General features: G+C 37.9%; 1 protein-coding gene across 3 annotated transcripts in view; it reads left to right on the forward strand.

The window, feature by feature from the left end:
* The window catches only part of ralgps2 (Ral GEF with PH domain and SH3 binding motif 2), a 158,906-nt gene that overhangs the window by 132,718 nt on the left and 5,428 nt on the right, over positions 1-20,760 (forward strand). For 2 of the 3 annotated variants that reach the window (XM_073855854.1, XM_073855853.1), the window contains 7 exons: positions 1,519-1,677; positions 1,771-1,825; positions 5,156-5,233; positions 9,130-9,235; positions 14,638-14,730; positions 17,941-18,046; positions 18,426-18,517. In XM_073855854.1, the coding sequence (XP_073711955.1) occupies positions 1,519-1,677; positions 1,771-1,825; positions 5,156-5,233; positions 9,130-9,235; positions 14,638-14,730; positions 17,941-18,046; positions 18,426-18,517 (689 nt within the window). The remainder of the gene's footprint in view (positions 1-1,518; positions 1,678-1,770; positions 1,826-5,155; positions 5,234-9,129; positions 9,236-14,637; positions 14,731-17,940; positions 18,047-18,425; positions 18,518-20,760) is intronic. The other variant, XM_073855855.1, reaches the window with a different exon arrangement.

The raw sequence follows: 20,760 nt of genomic DNA on the forward strand, positions 1-20,760 counted from the left end.
TGTTTGGACTCGCTTCCACTGACAATCTCTGCAGCACCGCATGAAGTAAAATATGCTTTTGGGCACACGTGAATAGGTGTTTTTGCTGCTGCTTGATAATCAACGAGACACAAAGCTTTGTGGGGTCATAGTTTATTAATTATGACCTGAAATAGACGCAACACGATTTTAGAAGGATAATTTGTTTGCGTATCTTTTTGTTTTTGTTTTTTTGGGAACCAAATAATAACTTTCTGGGAACATTATTTTTAGGGTTTTTTTGCAACCATAAAATAACGTTCCTATAACGTTGCAGGGGGGGTATATTTAAATAACCTAAAAATAACTTATACAGAACATTCTTTAATAGTTATTTTTTGGTTATTTTTTGTAACCATAAAATATCGTTTCCATAACGTTGCAGAGTGGTTATTTTAAAATAACCTAGCTAAGCGCTTTGGTTTGGTAGAACGTTCTCTCATGGTTGTTTTTTGGTTATTTTTTGTGACCATAAAATAACGTTTCCATAACGTTGCAGGGTGGTTATTTTAAAATAACCTAAAAATAACTTATACAGAACGTTCTCTAATGGTTATTTTTTGGTTATTTTTTGTAACCATAAAATAACGTTCCCATAACGTTGCAAGGTGCTTATTTTAAAATAACCTAAAAATAACTTATACAGAATGTTTTCTAATGGTTATTTTTGTAACCATAAAATAACGTTCCCATAACGTTGCGGGGTGGTTATTTAAAATAACCTAAAAATAACTTATACAGAACGTTCTCTAATGGTTATTTTTTGGGGGGTTTTGTAACCATAAAATAGCGTCCCATAACGTTGCAGGGTGGTTATTTTTTAAATAACCTTAAAATAACTGATACAGAATGTTCTCTAATGGTTATTTTTGTAACCATAAAATAACGTTCCCCTAACGTTATTCTAACAATACCATAACGTTAGACAAATGAAAACTAACCTAAAACTAATCCTAAAACCCACTAAAAATAACGTTTTATTTCCGTAAAGAAAACTTTCCTGGCTTACCAAAAACAAACCTAAAAAAATAACGTTAGGAGAACGTTTTTAGAACAAAAACTAACGTTAGGAAAACGTTTTGGGAACCAAAAATTGTTAGCTGGGTAACTTATCTGTCCAATGTGTGCAGATCAAATCTGATTTAAAGCTTGTGGGTCATATACGCACATCAATCAGATCACATTGTTAAGTGTTCATGTAAACACTATAATAGGATTTATCAAACGTAAGGATTTTAATCCGATGGAGGCAAAATGTGTCCATGTAAACGTAGCTATTGATGAGCTGAGCTTTTTTGAAAAGCGCTGCGCTTCTATTGGAAACAATTGAAAAAATATGCCGGCCGCAGGGGTAAAAGTTTGGTGCATGCTACCTTAACCTTGTCATTGTTAAGCTACAGGTGACCTAAAACCTAATGCATATTTAACACAAACCCCCAAATAACCATACAGTTAAGTAAAATGGTTATAAGCTATAATCCTCTTAATTCCTGTTCTTCTGCTACAATTTTATTCACAAAACAAACACGGCGGAGTTTAAAAGTGCAACGTTCCCCAACGCTGGGTCCAGACACCTGCTAGATGACAGCGTGCTGGAAAGTCACACACCCACTCGAGGGCATGCAGAGAGCTCAACACTATCGAGCGGCATTTCACTGGGTATAACACAAACAGACGTGCTCGACTGGATTGGATCAAGGACGATGGTTCTTTTGTAAACTACATAAATCTTGATGTTGTGTGTTTTTTCAGGAAGCAGTGAAGGGTCGGAGCTCAGCGAGGAGATGTCTTGGCCTGCTTTTGAGAGGTGAGTCTCGTGAAACTTTTACATTAGCACACACTGTCAAGGACACTTACATGTGCACATACATGACCACGTGCGTGAGTACGTACGAAAACAGCATGTTGTCTTGGATCATTCTGGAATCGTGTATTATCCTCCCCATTTCCTGCTGACACTCAAAGGCTCATCTACATGCTTTTTATATGGAATGTTTATTACTTGCATCATTGACTTTACACATTTCTTTAATACAGTTTTTGTTATGTTGTTATTTAGTCGTTTATTCCATCACTGATGGTTTGAAAAGATCAGATTATGGCATAAACCTGCTTTGAGACTCGGTTTCCCATAATTCAACTTGGCTAAATTGGGGTCTAGCATGTATTGTAAATATGCACACAAATGGCAGTGTTAAACGCAGCTTGATACAACATATAACAAGTGTTTGCTCTGCACTCTCAATCTCGGAGTATAGTCTGTATTTTTACGTGTACACGAGTGTAAAGCGCACGGTCGAATGCACAGCTTTGCAAAACATAGTTTATTTGACTCGTACGTTGGAACAAAATGCAATGCATCTCCTGAGCTACATACTGCATTTCAAAAACCCGGTGGTGCCCATACAATACACACTGAGTGCAGTACAGGAGTGCATACGAGTTTTCTTCTAATGCCTAAAATTGCGACATGCTCACTGTACGCGGACCCTCGCGTACGCGTAAAAATGGACCATACTTCGGCCTTCAGCTGCTTGTGCTTATCTTTGACCCCAAATAAACATCATATTCCCTCATTATTGGTTCTTAATGATATAAGGAAATACTATGAAGGGAATGGTATATAAACATTTACTGTTTTGGATTCTAAAATGCTTTTTACCTCACTGTGTCAAGGTAAATTGCAGTCCTGCTTTAGGCGCATGTCTTTGGGCCCCTTTTTTGTTTTCTACCACATACAAAAAAATAACACTAACAAAAGGTTCCTTTTTTAAAATCTGATTGGATGTGCCACCCTTAAAGTTGTTATAAAATAATAATCAATATATGACATTTTATAAGGCAATCGAGGCAGTTAGTATGATTCTACCATGATGGGTGCTTGAATATCTTTCTGCCAAGTAAACAAGTCCATTATCATAACCATAGTGTCCTAGTCAGGCATGATGCATTAAATTTAGCGCAAAAATCTGGGCACGGTGCAGTTGCACAGAGTTAAGGGGTTTTCACACCGAGAGAGAAGTCGATGCTGCGTCGCATTTAGGACAACTAATAGGCATCGCACAAAGGACACACACAATGCAATTTTTTAATATTTTATTTTAATTTACCAATAGGTGACTTATATACGTTATTTAGTAAATACGCTTTATATGCGTATGACACTGCCGGTGTGTGTACACTCATAAAATATATTGCCAGAGGGATGATGTATATTTGAAGAGTTTGGTTCCAAAACGCAATAAATCCATTTTGACAAATTTCGGTAAAAACGTGTTTTCTATACCAAGAAAATGACAAGATGAAAACCACTATTTTCTGTTACAAACTTTCACATAGCATCTTTAGGTTATAAAAACATAAAAAATTCAAATCCATAACTTGATTTTCAAAGATTTATTATAAAAACTAATTATTTTTTCCACAAAATGCAATAAATCCATGACAGTTTTTTATTTCAAAATGCTATAAATCTATTAAATCAATGTATAAATGTGCATTCATCTTTACCATTTTATATTTATTTAGTTGACTAGTGGTATAAAATGATTAAAAAAATAAACATTAATGGCATTAACCAAAACACTTACTTTGTTATATTAAGAACACATTACTGCGGTTATACTTGACGTCGTCTCTTTACATTACATACCCGAGTGCCTCTCACGGAAATTATTAGATGTTGATGGCTTACGTTTCTTCCCGTCACAGAAAACCATCACAGGTTTATCAATGCAATTAAAGTATCATTTTGTTTTGTTTGTTGATTACAAAGTACAAAGTAGATGAGGAAAATTAGGATTCGGTGTACTCATCGCGCCGCCATGTTTGTTTACATTGCGTGAATGGTCCGCTGTAATATCAGAAATGGATTTATTGCGTTCTGTAAAAAAGGAGTAGTGGCGTTTGTCGCATTTTGGGAAAAAAGGGAGAAAAGATGACAGAATATCACGGCGGGTATTGGATTTTGCGTAAATTAATTATTTACTTTTAACTACTGACCTGATATAATACTGATTTTGGCAGTAACTAATTTTTTTTTAAAATGGCGTTCATCGCGCTTTGGAACCAAACTCTTCATTTGCAGGCCAATCCAGAAGTTAATGGGAGACTTTTTTTTACCATGGACCTTTGGATTATTGAAGACTGTAAAAAAAAGATGGAGGACACGATGTCGCCTCCCTCCATTGTAATGAATTGAGGCAAAAAAGGCTGTCTGACCATGGTCGCCGCCATGATACGTAAAAACATCAGTTTGGAGCCAAATCATGCGCAGAAGGAATCGTCCGTGGAGGCGGAGCCGCAGTATCAAACTTCAGCCCAAACGCTCGCGCGACCAATTCAACCACGCCAATCATAACGACATGCCCCGTTTCTATAGCATCAAATTACTAGCTAGAAGTAACTATACTAGCTATGAAGACTTGAACATATATCAGCGTGATAACAACTACCTTAAAGGACCAAAACCATCTTTCAGAAACTTTTATTGGAAGCGTAAATAATTTTTTATTTAGAGCAGAGTCCCATTCGTTTGAATTAAGAGGGCGGGGTTTATGACTTGTACTGCAGCCAGCCACCAGGGGGCGATAAAAGAGCCATAGCTTCACTTTTCAAGACTTATGAGGCACACCCGATTTTAACCAAAATCCTATTCAAAAAACCCATTGACTTCTGGAGCATGGAAATGCTACTTCGCTTCTGGGTTTTGGCTACAAAAATACATCATCCCCTTGGCATCCAATAATACAATTGAATTTTAAAGACATGACGCAGCGCTACCCATTGTGCATCCCCCTTAACTCAAAAATGTATTTAATGTGTTATAATGTGGACCGAGAAGTTAAATTTCACAATTGGAGGAACAAACCAGCGTTACACCACAGAAATAGAAACCAATTAAGCAGAAAATTGACTTGTCATGGCTGGTTAGGACAAAGACTACTTAATAGAAATAGCTTTAATCCCTTTTGCAGTTGTGCATATATTGGCTATTTTACCAGCCAGAGTTTATAGATCATAAGAGGAGACTGAGAAAGTCCAGGCTATAAATCTGTAGCACAGCCTGTACTTGTTGTGTGTGTTGTTTGTGAGGGCTGTGACTGACCACTGCCCCACTATGACTCACACTCAACAGGACTCGGTTCTATCACTCTCTGGGCCCAGTCAGCAGAGTGGGTCGCATGTCCTACAGAGGAGCACTCAGACCCAGCAGGTAACTCAACATCCCTCCAAACCTTGCAAGGGTCTCTTTCTATCTGACCTACAGGGAATCAGTCAACATCTCACTGTGTATTGGTGCTAGGGTGTGTGCTTTCCTGCTATCTGGTGGTGGGATTTCTTTGAATCACGTGTGTGTGGTGTTGTGTCCAATGCTGCTGATTTAGCTTATCATTTATAATTGAAATCTTTAAAAGCCACCACTTCTAATTACTTATTTTGCTTTTTTATCCAAACACACACATTTCATTTTCTGTTATTACTTAACTTACTTTAATCGTCTTCGTCCAATGTGAGACTAAAGCCCTTTTCACAGACATGCATCCGGGATTTGTCTGGGATAGTTTGATTTTTAGATCATTCACACTTCCAATGATTTGCCAGAATCTGTGTGTGCATTCACACAGACACCATTAAGATCCCGTAGAGACAAGTGACGTGTTTAAAGTCCTGCACTTGGTAGTGTTTTTCTTCGCAGCGTCTGGTTTGCTTATTATTTGTTATTTCTCTCCAGAAACCACTCACCATTTTTGTTTATGATAAGACTATAAAGAAGTGCGTAACGCACCGTTCTGTCATGCTGGTAAATAGGGCCGTATGCAGGATTTTATAAATACTGAGGTCCAAATATGAATTTTTCTAGGGCATGCACCCCAAGCTTTTTGGACTTATGGTGGCGCAACACTTTTTCTCTATGCCTCTGATTTTTACCAACAATTAATGCGTTGATTCTTTCTAAGAGTCAGAGACAGGGTGGAACTAAATTATGACTGCTTACTAAAAACATGGGTAACATTATATGTGAGCCTGTCTTTGAAATCCAGGCGAAAGTCTCATAATCAAATAATGAGATTTGGAGCATCAAAGTTGAATATGAACTTTCTCTTTTAATATTAAAGGTTATATTTTCACATAACATTCTTTTGATTTTATTTCGAAAACTGTAGATCACAATAATAGACTTTAGCTGGGTTTAGGCAGGGTCACATACAGTGATTAAAATAAGTATTTGAACACCCTGCTATTTTTCAAGTTCCTCCCATTTAGAAATCATGGAGGGGTCTGAAATTGTCATCGTAGGTGCATGTCCACTGTGAGAGACATTATCTAAAAAAAATCCAGAAATCCCAATGTATGATTTTTTAACTGTTTATTTGTATGATACAGCTGCAAATAAGTATTTGAACACCGGTCTATCAGCTAGAATTTGACCCTCAAAGACCTGTTAGTCTACCTTTTAAAATGTCCACCTCCACTACATTTAATATCCTAAATTAGATGCACCTGTTTGAGTTCGTTGGCTGCATAAAGACACCTGTCCACCCCATACAATCAGTAAGAATCCAACTACTAACATGGCCAAGACCAAAGAACTGTCCACAGACAATAGAGACAAAATTGTACACCTCCACAAGGCTGGAAAGGTGAGATATCAGCCCAGAACTACATGGGAGGAGCTGGTCAATGACCTGAAAAGAGCTGGGACCACCGTTTCCATGGTTACTGTTGGTAATACACTAAGACGTCATGGTTTGAAATCATGCATGGCACAGAAGGTTCCCCTGCTTAAACCAGCACATGCCCAGGCCCGTCTTAAGTTTGCCAATGACCATTTGAATGATTCAGAGAAGCCATGGAAGAAAGTCTTGTGGTCAGATGAGACCAAAATAGAACTTTTTAGTCATAATTCCATTAAACTTGTTTGAAGGAAGAAAAATGATGAGTACCATCCCAAGAACACCATTCCTAGTGTGAAGCATAGAGGTGGTAGCATCATGGTTTGGGGGTGTTTTTCTGCACATCTTCCCTCAGAGCATTGAAGATGGGTTGATGCTGGGTTTTCCAACAATGACAATGACCCGAAGCACACAGCCAGGATAACCAAGGAGTGGCTCTGTAAGAAGCATATCAAGGTTCTGGCGTGGCATAGCCAGTCTCTAGACCTAAACCCAATAGAGAATCAGTGCAGTGTGTGCAAACCTGGTGAAAAACTACAGGAAATGTTTGATCTCTGTAATTGCAAACAAAAGCTACTGTACCAAATATTAACAGTGACTTTCTCAAGTGTCCAAATACTTATTTGCAGCTGTATCATACAAATAAATAGTTAAAAAATCATACATTGTGATTTCTGGATTTTTTTAGATGATGTCTCTCACAGTGGACATGCACCTATGATGACAATTTCAGCCCGCCACATTTCTCATAACTCTAAACAGTAAATCTAGTAGTATGTGTAGTCTAATATCTTACCTTTTGATATTGTCAGTACAGTAGTAACAAGCATTACGTAGTGAATTTCACAGAATTTGAGGTAATTTCATGTTATGGACCTCAGCAATGAGCTTCTCCACTGTGTCAAGTTCAAAAGAATCTGATTGGCTGTCAATAGTTTATTAATCATCAGCAAGAAAAAATAATTCGGAAAGTCATCCCCACTGTATCGTTATATTGTGGTGTGAACTCCGCTTTTCTATTTAATATAAAGCGATTTTTAAAACTATATTTTTTATAGTTATAATGTGAAGGGCCCTTTAGACGGTTTGTGACTCAGAAATGTATTTATTCAGTACATTATATGTGTTGTAGGGGAGTACCCAAGCTGAAATTGACAACGATTCGACAACTAAATTATTTGTATAACATAGTTGTTTAAGTATTTTTTATTGCATGTTTTTGACTAGTACGTTGTTGTCAAATTTATAACACAACAATCTAAGTCAACACTCTTGACTGTTTTAAGTGTTTTTCTTTTGTGTGGTCTTTTGAGAAAAGTACTATTTTTAACATTGCAGTGTCTTGAAAATACAAAACAATGATGCAGGCGTAGACTGACATTTGACACATACTGTATGAACACATACACCACCAATATCTTTCCCAAGTACTCGGCTTACTGCGGTGGTTTTCAAACTTTTGGCATGTTACTGAAAGTCCTCCACTTTTTTTCAAATGAAATTGGGCATCAACCAAAAATGTATTAATAAGGTAATAAAAATGTAAACTTAAAATGAAGAGCATAACAATATCATGATAAAATCTATTTAGTTAAAATGTTATGTAGTATGCCATAAAATTTTAACGTCTGTAACATAACTAAGCCTATGTAAGTCTTAATTAATACATGTACTTGGGGTCCCTGCTTCACTTCTTTATCCATAAAGGGGTCCTTGGCCTGAAAAAGATTTGAAGACCCCTGTATTGAACAATACAATGTAGAGCTGTTGTTAATTAGCTTTATTTTTCTGAGGTTTCATTACACAAATTTTTGATGAGTGTATTTTTATAAAATGTCATAGAACTGCCTAAGTCCTCGCCCCCTGGCACCATCTTGTGCCCGCCTGTTTGAGAACCACTGGTTTACTTTATCTGCTATTTATTTAAGTAAAATACTAAAAGACTAGTTGTAGTTGCTTTGTTTGTTCTTCTGCTGGTTAAAGCTGTTTTTCGTATTCAGTAGTGAAATATTTGCCGTGGTCAAGTAAAAGTAATTCTGACATTGATAATGACACACACAAGTTCACACAAAAAATGATGTCATCATTTACTCACTTCAATGGTGTTCAAAATCCATATATCTGCATTTCTTCAGCACAGAGAAAGTGAATAAGGCTGTTTTACATTAACATGCTGCAGACAATCCCCTGTGGTGTTCATTTAACATAATTTGTGTTTAAAACCATATGAGGGTCAATAAATGATGCCAAATTTTTTTAAGCCGCTTGAGCACAATTTTCATATTCTCACAAATTTACTCACTACTCTTTCTTGCTCTTTTACACCTCAAACATTCGCTCTTTTCACATCATGACTTTGGGGTGTGGTCTGTGTGTACCTGTCACATGTCCCAGTGTGTAGATTTATTCTTTGTGTGTGTGTGTGTATTCATAGCTCTGCTGAGTCTGAGGAGCTGGCGGTGCATCTGTACCCAGGGGCTGTCACAGTTCAGGGGGTCCTACGCAGAAAAACTATCCTCAAAGAGGGAAAGAAACCCACGGTGAGAGCACAGTACATTTCTACTTCTCACCCATCTCTTATTAACAAAATTTTTAAACGGCAAGGAAATCGCCAGTGACTTTGTGTCTATGTGTCACCTGTTTCTTTCAGTTAGGTTGTCAGGAGGCGTTCCTAATTATGCTTGTCCTAGTAACTTTATAACAAACCCGTAACTGTCCATTGCAGTACAAAAGACAGGAGCTCTACTGCTTGATTCTCATTGGTAGTCGCCTTCCGAAAATTGCTCATACATAAAGATGAACTGTTCTCTACTTTGTCGAATCCCCAAAGCTACTTTGACATCTCTGAAAAATATGCTAATTGTATATTTTAAACCTACTTTTTTAACTTTTCCTTGATACTTTTTGACTTAAAGTTACTTTAAGTGACTTTGGATAAAAGTGTCTGCCAAGTATATAACTAAGGAATAATTGACGACGGGCCGATGAATTATTAGAAAACTAATGCACACCCGAGCTGGTGATCGCGCCGTGGCCGTTACACCTCGGGCCCGGAGTTAATTATTCCACTTATACTACGGTTACCACACCTCAAGACATCGATCACATAATATATTTAAAGGGATTCATCCGGTTTTTGTACTTAAATCGCTATTGTGAGTAGGAATATTTCTTTTGCGTCTCATCCAACACCTCTTTTGCTTGTTCCAAAATGGCATTTTTAAGCTGGCAATGAAGGCTTAAGCCGTTGATAGCATTCTAATGCAGTTATTAATGAAGTTATTAGAAGGAGAGCGACAGAGACACAGAGAGAGAAAGAAAGAAAGAGAGAGCTAGTGAGAGAGAGAGAGAGAGAGAGAGAGAGAGAGAGAGAGAGAGAGAGAGAGAGAGAGAGAGATTGTTTGAATGAGGCTACCCCTGTGCATCTCTAAACAGCGTTGTTATTGCCTCGGATAGTCTGTCATGTTGTTTTTGTTAGTCTGTTATTACAGTTATCTATGTGAAGTGATATGGAACTGTAATTAGGTCAAGAGAGCTGCCTGGAACTACGTTCGCAGTGCGTTTCCCAGAAAATAATTGCACACCTCAGAACGTTCATCAGCCAATCAGATTCAAGCATTCAACAGACCCGTAGTTTAATTTTAAATAATTCAAAGGACTAGAGTCAATTATTCCACTTATACCACGGTTACCACCAACATTGCTCTGGTGTCTATTTTTAAGACATTTTAAGGGTTAGGTGTGCAGTTATTGAAAAATAATCAACACCCATGGAACATTTCTCAGCCAATCAGAATAAAGCATTCAACAGCCCCATGGTATAAATGTACATGCAGTAAACACAGAGTTCCTGTAAAACATATCAATGAGTGTTTTTACTATTAATATGTGAAAAACTGGTAAAACTGTTCTCAAATAAAATACACATTATATATTATTTTGATTAGTACTTCTATTTTTTTACTAAATATACACTAAATTTATGTACTACAAAATATACTTTTTTCATAGAAACAAATCTATTAAATAAATAATTTATGTATTTAAAAATAAAAAAGTTATGTTTTTTTCCTACAGTTTTATTTTAAATTTGACATTATTTAGCATATATTGAACTATTTGGGACAATTTGACCCCAAACAATAAAGGTGTTGCTAAAATTTAAACATAACAGGAGGGTTTAATATATGACAGTGTGCAAGTAGTTTTTGGATATTTACAAAAATCTTAAATATTGTGACTTTAAAGGAAAACACCAGCGTTTTTCAATATTTTACTATGTTCTTACCTCAGTGTTTTTATCTCAATGCGTGCACTTCGTGAATGTGTTAGCATTTAGCCTAGACCCAATCATTCCCCAGGATCCAAACATGGATGAATCCAGAAGCCACCAAACACCTCCATATTCTCCCTATTTAAAGACTGTTACATGAGTAGTTACACGTAAGTATGGTGGCACAAAATAAAACGTGGTGATTTTTTTAAGCGGATAAAAAATGAGAACTATATTACTGTATATGGCGGAAGAGCACTTAGTTTGCAGCACTTCGACCTCGGAGGCAGTAAAATTGACGGAAGTTTGAGCGAAAGGGGGAGTGGTCAGGAGTAATGATGTTGCTGCGCACCGATGTTGAAGTGCTGCAGGGTAGGTGCTCTTTCGCCGTGCAATGTACTTCTCATTTTTTTTATCCGCTTTAAAATTTACGTTTTATTTTGTGCCACCATACTTACTCATGTAATTACTCTTGTAACAGTCTTTAAATAGGGAAAACATGGGGGTGTTTGGTGGCTTCTGGGTTCGTCCCTGTTTGGATCCTGGGAGGTGAGTGGGGCTGGGCTTGATGCTAACACATTCACGATGCGCTGTACAAAGATTAAGTGAACGCATTGAAAAAAGATAGGTATTTATGAATTCGTCTAAGCTGAAGTACAAACATAGTAAAATATTCAGGGATCAGGTTCAGGGATAGCTCATAGTAGAATTTTTAAAACAGTACCCAGACTTGTGTGTGACCCGTGCCATATCTATCACGTAAAAGAGATTTAGGGTTTCCAGCAGAAAATTTGTTAGTTAAGGTGGTAGGGGTGGGCGTGGCAACCAAAGGGGCGCGGCGTATGCGTCATGATGAAAATTAAAATATTTTTATTTAAACACTCAAATAAAACTTTTGAAGAAACAATGACAAAAAATGAACACATACTAGATTATTAATGAATTAAATGTTTTTACCTCTAACGGGATTAGCTGTGTGGTGAAGTGAAACTAAAGGGTTAATAAACACAAACTAGCAGATGTTGTAGAACGTCTGGTGAACAATGAAAGATAGCGCTGATTATTTCCCACTATTAATTACATTATCTTAAAGGAGTGTAATTACTGTAACGTAAATAATGCACATAAATAAAGTGAGCAAGAGCGCTCAACAATTTATATCTAATCAACAGGCACGTGAAACCTAGCTAGCAGGTTGCTCAAACAACAAAATCACCAGCTAACTTACTTTAAAATTGCAAGAACTATAGACAAATACAATAACAGGCTTAAATAAATCCAAAACATAAGTCCACTTACAGTTCTCACGGACACGTGTTTTATCAACTGACTATCATCCAGCCATGACGGACCACCTCTTATCTCATTTCGACTGTGTGGTGCGCGTGCACGCTCGCGGTGTGAAGCGTGTCCGCGCTATCCTCCGAGAGGTTTTATCAACTGTTATCCTCCAGACAGTGACGGTCCGGACCAAGTCTTTCTTATTTCGGCCGTGTGGCGCGCGTCCCCACTTGCGGTGTGATGCGCGTGCTGCACCCTGATATTTTTTTGCTTTTTGCCACCATCTGGAACACCTTAAAGGCTTATTCACACTAGGGGTGTAACGGTACGTGTATTCGAACCGGACCGTTTCGGTTCAGGGCTTTCGGCACGGTGCACACGTGCACCGAAAGCATTTTGTGTGCGCCTGTGCGGAACATAATACGTGCGTTTCCGCACGAACATATTAAGTGGCGGAAGTCTCCGCGTTCAGCGCAAGTCTTCTGTCAAACATATAACATAATTCGGACCGCAGAAAGATTTTTATTTACTTAGTTGTATATCCGTTTGATTATTGATGTAAACGTTTACGTGTCGTATCTAAAAGCGCATGTTAAACGCGTGTCAACGCGCTGCTTTGTTCTTTCAAAAGTGCGTGAGAGGATGCACGTCTTTCGTTGCTACGCATTCATGAGACGCGCTTTCTGTGACAGCGAGAATAAGGAATGCGTGATCAGATTTTTCATCTGCATATCATGTCAATCATATCATTGTGCCAATGCGATCAGCTGGTCGGGACAGAGAAGAGCTGTAACCCGGGCTTACTCAGCTGTCACTCAGCTGCGGAGGGGTTCGTTACAGCTTACATTGACGACACAAGCAAAGATTAGGAGAAACATGCAAAAGATCAAAGATGGCTAGGTATGCAACTCACTAATCTCAAAATGAGTGTAGAATAAGTATATCATCATGTTGCTTGCTATGCAGTTACAATTAGAGCAGTAAAATTATTTTTATACAGAGATGGTACATAGCCAATTCAATACTGTGAGTTAAACAATCCAAAATAAATCAAAACAGAAAATTTTTGGTGGCAAAAATGTAGGCTAATAGTTCATAAATGTATTCAGGAATTGAATTTGTTAGTTCAAGGTTTTAGTAGAAAAAGTTTAAGAGAAGGTTAAGAAAAGAGTTACCTTCTGTTATAAAATAATGTAAAAAAGAACTTTGCAGTAGTATTTTATTTATTATTTTTTCATTTTATATATATTTTATATGTTATATTTTAATAAAAAGTGTTTAAAAAAGTGTAAACAAATTGTAAAAAAAAGTTTATAGTAATAAACAACCTGCAGTTTAATGTTTGCATTTCTCCCTTACTGTACCGAAAATGAACCGAACCGTGGCTTCAAAACCGGGGTTCGCACCGAACCGTGATTTTTGCGTACCGTTACACCCCTAATTCACACTGATCCATCAAAAATGTCGTCAGTTGAATTAATAATGTTGAGAATCACGACTGCCGTGTTCACATACAAGCTTATTTGGTGTTTGTCGAATCAGTGTGGATTAGCCTTTAGAAACCACATGGTAATGTAACATAAACCATTCAGAACACCTTAGCAAGCACTGTTCTATGTTAACATGAATCCTTAAGGCCTTCATATCTTTTCCAGCTTCTTTATATCTCCTTAAATCTTTATTGCTTTGACCTGTCCTCAAAACTTTCCAGGTTAGTCTCTCTCGCTCGTTCGCTCGTGTTCTCTACTTTACATAAATCTCAACTGATAGGTCATGATACGAGAAAAAATATAAAATGGGATCATCAGCTAGTATAAACAAATGGGTTTCCCATTAACATCTGAAAGAGAAAATATGTACAAAATATATATTTCATCTTTGTTTAGTTTACAGTCTCTTAACTGTCAATAATTTCTCCATTAGCTCAATCAAACCCAGCTGGTTTTCTCAAAGGGAGAGTGTGTGTATGGTGCCAAAGCAGTAAAAGAAACTGCATTAAAGTCTAGACATGGGAGCACAGAGACCTTTATCTCCAGCACATGTTTGATCTACCACTATATCTTCCTATCTTTATTTCTCTTTGGAGCTTTTACAAATACACACACACACACAGAGAGAGAGACATTGGGCAACTGCTTGTTTGTTCAATTGTGATTTGTTTTGTGTGTAATACTCCACAATGATCTTACATAATATGATTGAATATCATTCATTTATTTGTCGAAATGTTCATTTATCTTTTCATTTGTGCTAGCTCTGGGAATCTTTTAAACACGCACAAGCTCACAGTGTGTTTTGAAAGGAGGTTTTTATTATCCTTTTATTTTTGTTGTTGTTTTATGCTCGTGTGTGTGTGTGTTAATGCTTATTCTCATTAATTCTCTCTAGGTGGCAGCGTGGACCAAGTACTGGGTGGCTCTTGGCGGTACTCATCTTTACTATTATACTGCCAAGTCCCTCAAAGCCACAGAGAGGAAGCATGTGAGTTTCTTTCTGTATTTCCCACTGTCACAGATACTTTGACCAAACAAACACTGGTCCTCCAAACCAGACTTTTGACTTTTAACTAAAGGGCCATGTACAATAAACATGGAAAACGACTAATCATTTTCTTGGTGTTTTTATATGTGGATAAATATAAAATTGTAATGCGTACATCGACTGTTATGCAAGAAGGTGTAATGGGATGTAAAGAGAGCACAGAATAAACCGATGGAAACTATGAGTAGAGTCTGTGGTCAGAAATACTTTCCACCCAAAAGTAGAGTTTGTATTGGACGTCTTTAAATATCACGAAACCTGTCAAGAACATGTCTGGGTCCTGTTTGTTTTCATTTCTAATGAAAGAAATCAATTATGTTTTGCCTTTCAAGATCCATTAGAAAGTGGCATTTGCTTCATGGCAAAAATAACTTAGTTAAAGGGGTCATGTGATGGTTTTAAAAAAGCATTATTTGGTGTAATACAATGTGTTAACGTGATTTAAAGGGATAGTTCACCTAAACTAAAAATTTATATTCTGTCATCATTACTCATTCTCATGTTGTTACAAACCTATATACATTTCTTTGTTAAGCTAAACACAAAAGAACATATTTGTAATGAAGCACTATTGACTTCCATAGTAGGAAAATAGTACTATAGAAGTCAATGGTGGTCAAAAGTGGTTTGGTTACAAACATTGCTCAAAATAGCTTGTGTTGTGTTGTGTAAATGACAAGTGTGCCGCACAGCCCCTGAAAAGTGAAGCCAAAACATCTCGATCGCCCCCCAGTGACTGGTCCCAGTGTAGGTCATAAACCCCGCCTCCCCATGTTATTCAATGGGACTTGAGACCAACTAAATAATTTAATTACACTTCAAATATCTTTTTTCCGAAGCTGTTTTCTGTCATTTACTGTAGTTGATGTAAATTCAACTGTTTGTTTTTAAAATAAGTTTGTTTTTAGTTATTTAATGATATAAAAACGGTGGTGTCACGTCATGATTGACAGTTGTGATATGCGCATTTTGGCGAGGGCGGGGCCTTGATTTTGCGGCTTTACTTTCTGCTCACTACTGCGCAGGACTGGTCTCGGAATGTGTGACGGAAGATATCAGCGCCGTATTGAGACACTGGCGGCTTCACTTTTCACCAATGGAAGACAGCGAGTAGCCGTCATCCATTTTTTTATTTACAGTCTATGGTAAATGATGACAGAATTTTCATTATTGTATGAACTGTCCCTTTATGCTGGATTCTCACGAAACGCCGTAGAGGCGGCAAAAAGGCGCTATTCTCACGTAGTTTACTCGCTTCATTCGCACGTGAAATTCTAGTAATTCGAGACATTCATGCGGAAATTCGCATCATGAGAGGGGCTTCTGCGACTCCGCACGCTTCCTGTAATCACGTCACTACTAGAGCAAGCTCCTGATTGGTTAACATGGTGTGATGTTCTGCCAAAGTTCAGATTTTTCAACTTGCACGTTTCCTGCGGCAGCGCTCAATTCACGTCATTCGCACGTCAATTTGCGTCGTTCTCACGAACTACACGTGCGAATGAGGCGGATTCGCGTCTACTATTCAATCCGCGAGACCTCAAGACGCGCGTGAAAGTGTCTTTACATTGACTTGACATTAAAATTACTCGCACTTGACGCTTCTACCGCGGCTGGTGTGAAAGCAGCACAAAGCTGTTTGACTTAACCAAGTTCTGTTCTGGGTTATAAGATTTGTTCTTTTAAAGGATAATTCCGGTATTTAATGAGTCTCATTTCTGGTTTGTTTTGGATGGGCTGCGGTGGTGGACACAGAGGTTTTGACAATGGGTCGTGTCTTGACTTTTCGACTGGTTTGGGGGCGTCTCTTGACTGCTTCAGAGTGGAGGTCGGGGGCCGTGCACGGACATGTCATTAAAACAACACGTAACATTCATTTTCAAAACTGTGCTACTCACCGAGTGGTTCGTGGTGTTCGTTGATGAATAAAAACAAATATATCGGCACAATTTATGATTTAAATCCGTGTTATTTGCTATAGTGGATCTATTTTTTCAGATACCTCACAACCGCATATATACTTCCGCTCTATATTTGAGTCTGAAGCGTTAGCACACTCCCAACCACTTGATGGCGACAACCACTTTGCCGTACAAGGACGCTGAACAGAACTCAATGTCTAGCGTATAGACAGTCACAATCGAGCTCAACTTCAAACCTAAGGCCATCAAATATGGGAAAAATTTCTTGTGAGAGAAACTGAGCGAAAAAACTACAACCACATGTAAACAAACCCCTTTTCCGTTTCTGGCGGCGGAGTGATATGTCAGCGAGCAATGAGTCTTCCAAGAGAAGTCAATGGAATTTTACAAAATGCCAAATAAAACATGACAGAATATGTATTTCCGACACTACCTGTTTTTAATCATCAACGAACACCACGAACCACTCGGTGAGTAGCACAGTTTTGAAAATGAACGTTAAGTGTTGTTTTAATGACATGTTTGTGCATGGCCATTGACTTCCATTCTAAAGCAGTCAAGAGACGCTTCTAAACGAGTCAAAAACTCAAGACACGACCCATTGTCAAAATTTTAGTGTCCATCACTGTAGTTCATCCAAAACAAACCAGAAATGAGACTCAAAGTGTTAAATCCCGGAATTATGACATTTTAGCCTACAATTTGCATTATAGAGTCTATGGTTGGTCCACCTGTGGCAGATACAACCTGCATCATAACATATAAACTGGTGACACTTAAACTGATGTCATATAAGTGGAAAGGCAACATCATTTTGACCTTTAGCAAGATGCAGCAACACGTCAGTATGAAATCAAATCAGTATGGCAAGTGGTCTCATGGTCCAGCGGTCCTTAGCATAAACTGTGCGAGCCAAGAAAAGAGAGTCAATTACCGCCCTGGGTGGTGGTCACAGAAATGTGACGCAGTCCAGATGATGCAGATGGAGGTAGAAATGTTGAATCCAGGATGGATTGAAAACAGCATGTCTGATGACTGAATAATCAGGCTTGGATGCTGAAGGACGCCAGCTGGTTGCAGTCATTAGATAATAAGATGAATGACATCATCATTTGGGCCCAGCTATCACAATTAATGAAAAACGCATGTGGATTAGAGCCACACACACAAAGCTACTTGTTTACACGCACACACACATAAACGGTATGTACTTTCTATCCCATCACAGTTTAAGTCTACTGCCAGCAAAACGGTTCCCGTTGTGGGCTTAATGACCATGATGGCAGATGACCCGGAGCATCCCGACGTCTTCCTGCTGACCGACTCTGAGCACGGTGAGTCAGCCAATCACAAGCCTTATTTTCAGACTAAATTTTAGGGATTTTGTGTGGTGCAAATCAAATTATTCCTGCTTTAAGATAGAAAGACACAGACATCCTAAATGTAGATGTTCTTTTGTGCTCCGTCATGCTGTGTTTGAACACACTAACTAGGGCAAATTTAACCTAAGAACTGCTTAAATATTCAAATAACCAACCTAAATATTCATGTAAGACATACCGTATTGATGTAAGACACACTGCTGTAGGTAGGGCCACCCAAACACATGACTGGGCCCCTAAACCCCTGAAGGCTCTTACCCTTCACCCCTCATGCTATAGAATCCATATGTGCCCTAAAACGTGCTCTTTTTGTCTGTTTGTGTGTTTACAGGAAACTCGTATAAGTTCCAGGCGGGGAACAGAATGAACGCTTTACTGTGGTTCAAACATTTGAGCGCGGCATGTCAAAGCAACAGGCAACAGGTGAGCGCGTGTTTGTGTATGTGTTCTGCTAAAAGCATTAAGTATAACTCGGTCTAAGACTTTTGTTCAAGAAACCGCACCACAGGAGCTGTTTAGTCCCTTACAATGTGCTCTTCATGTTCCGACCATTACCATTCAAAGGCTGTGGTTTCAAGCTGAATGATAGATGTTAATTGCTCCTTAGAAGCTGTTGTGTGTGGGGAACCTTTTCAGACAGTTCAGAAAAAAACTTGTTTTTAAGCAGAGAGTCCTTGAGGGTTTCAGCGGGATCTATTAAAAACGTTTTGGTGGTTTTAACAGAAGCATATGCCGTGTAGGTTGATTGCAGTGAAAAGTCCAAACAGTCGTGGCTTTGTGTTTTGTCCACATTGCTCTGATTGTATAAATGAGCTAACGTGTCAGCTCCTGGCAGGACTACATCTCCGTCTGAACAATGGAATAAGCGTGGCAGTGTTTGGAAAACCTGCGTGAAAACAGTCATTCTTTTCACAGTTCTGTTTAGAGACGATAGTGGTTCAGAAACGACACACCACAGCTTTAAAGGGATAGTTAACCCAAAAATGAAACATGTTTTGTCATTATTAACAAACCCTTGGGCTTGATAACTCCTGATTTTCATAATCGTATTTTCCAGACTATAAGTCACACTTTTTTTCATAGTTTGGCTGGTCCTGCGACTTCTAGTCAGGCGCGAGCCGCGCTTCTTGTAAGTCAGTATGAATTAATTTTGACCTATAGACGGTTTCAGCAGTTACTACATAAACAAGTGGCTTTCGAGGTCTGCACGTAACTTCCGGTAAACTCCGCTAGGAATAAATAACAACAAAGTTCTTTAAACGTAGTTTATTTATATAACAAGCAAAAAAACAACACACAGATTATCTAGAAAACCAAAACATTTGTTATTTTTGACGAGGCATTTGTTCAAGAGATCAGTTTAGCAACTAGTCAGACCATTAAAAAAACGAAACCGGAAGTAAAGTTCGGATCCAGACGTGTATCGCATCAGCACGCGTGCGTCCGATGAAACCATCTATATGAACCAAGAGACAACATTACCGTCTACAGCTCCGAGAGTCTGCTATATGCTGCTCCTGTATTTATGTAATTCAATGAATTCAGTGATGTGAAATGAAAAGTTTGCGAACTTGATGATCGTTGGCTTGTTCTGTTCATTTAACCCATTCAGGCTTCCAGATATGTTCAGTATGCTGTTGTATTGTGTAAATAACTGATAATGTTACGTTAACGTATGGACATCTATTCAGCCTGCTGTTTTGTGTGCTATTGTTTAGTTGAATAACTTCCCTTTCCAGATAAAATGTCTGTTCTTCAGCTTGGATTTTTCTAAATAAATGTGACGTGTAGTCCATTGCGACTTTTTTCTTTTTTTTCATCTTCATGACGCATTTTTATTTATACTCGGAAGCAACTTATAGTCCGGAAAATACGGTAATAGGGCTGTTAATTTAACCCGTTAGATTACTTAATTATGGGGAAAATTTGTTTTTAAGCATTTAATGCACCTGATTGAGCCATTGCTTTATTGTCACAAAAGTTTATTATTTCACATGCTTTCAGGCCTTGCTAATGTTAAACGTGTAGCGGAGGATTTTCTCGAATTTTAGAAAAGAAGCGCCTTCTCCACTTTTAAAAAAAATACAATTGCGCAACACTCCTGATTGACAACTAGGAGGACCAATAGTCTTGATGATCCACACGGAAAAAGAAAATCCTCCGTAATACCTTTAATATTTAAGCACAAGAAGATGTGAAACCAATCGAATGCAGTACTCATACGCATACCCATAAAGCCGTATCTAATGGTTTCATACAGGGCACAAATATGCCCAAACTGTAAAAACAGCATGCAAATGCCACCAGAGTTCATGTTTTTTGCACTTGAATGGACGCATTTACACATAATTATTTTAAAATACCGCAATTAATTTAGTGAACACACTCCGTCTTAAGTAAATGTAAGCAGTGGAGATAAAATAAAATGCATGCAGTATTTTCGATCTGTCTGTGCACTCTTAAAGTGACAGTATAAAATCTTTTTTTAATGTTAATCAAACAACTAACAAAGAAAAAAAATGACTGATTATTTTATGTAACTTTAATAAGGATGAATCTGCATTTATTTTATACAGTAAAGACTATGCAGTATTATTACATTTGATTACTTAATTAAATTTCTGTACCTGAAAACTATAAAGGGGTCAATGACGTGACATTAATTA

The sequence above is a fragment of the Misgurnus anguillicaudatus genome, chromosome 18 (genome assembly GCF_027580225.2).
Source record: "Misgurnus anguillicaudatus chromosome 18, ASM2758022v2, whole genome shotgun sequence".
Taxonomy (NCBI): domain Eukaryota; kingdom Metazoa; phylum Chordata; class Actinopteri; order Cypriniformes; family Cobitidae; genus Misgurnus; species Misgurnus anguillicaudatus.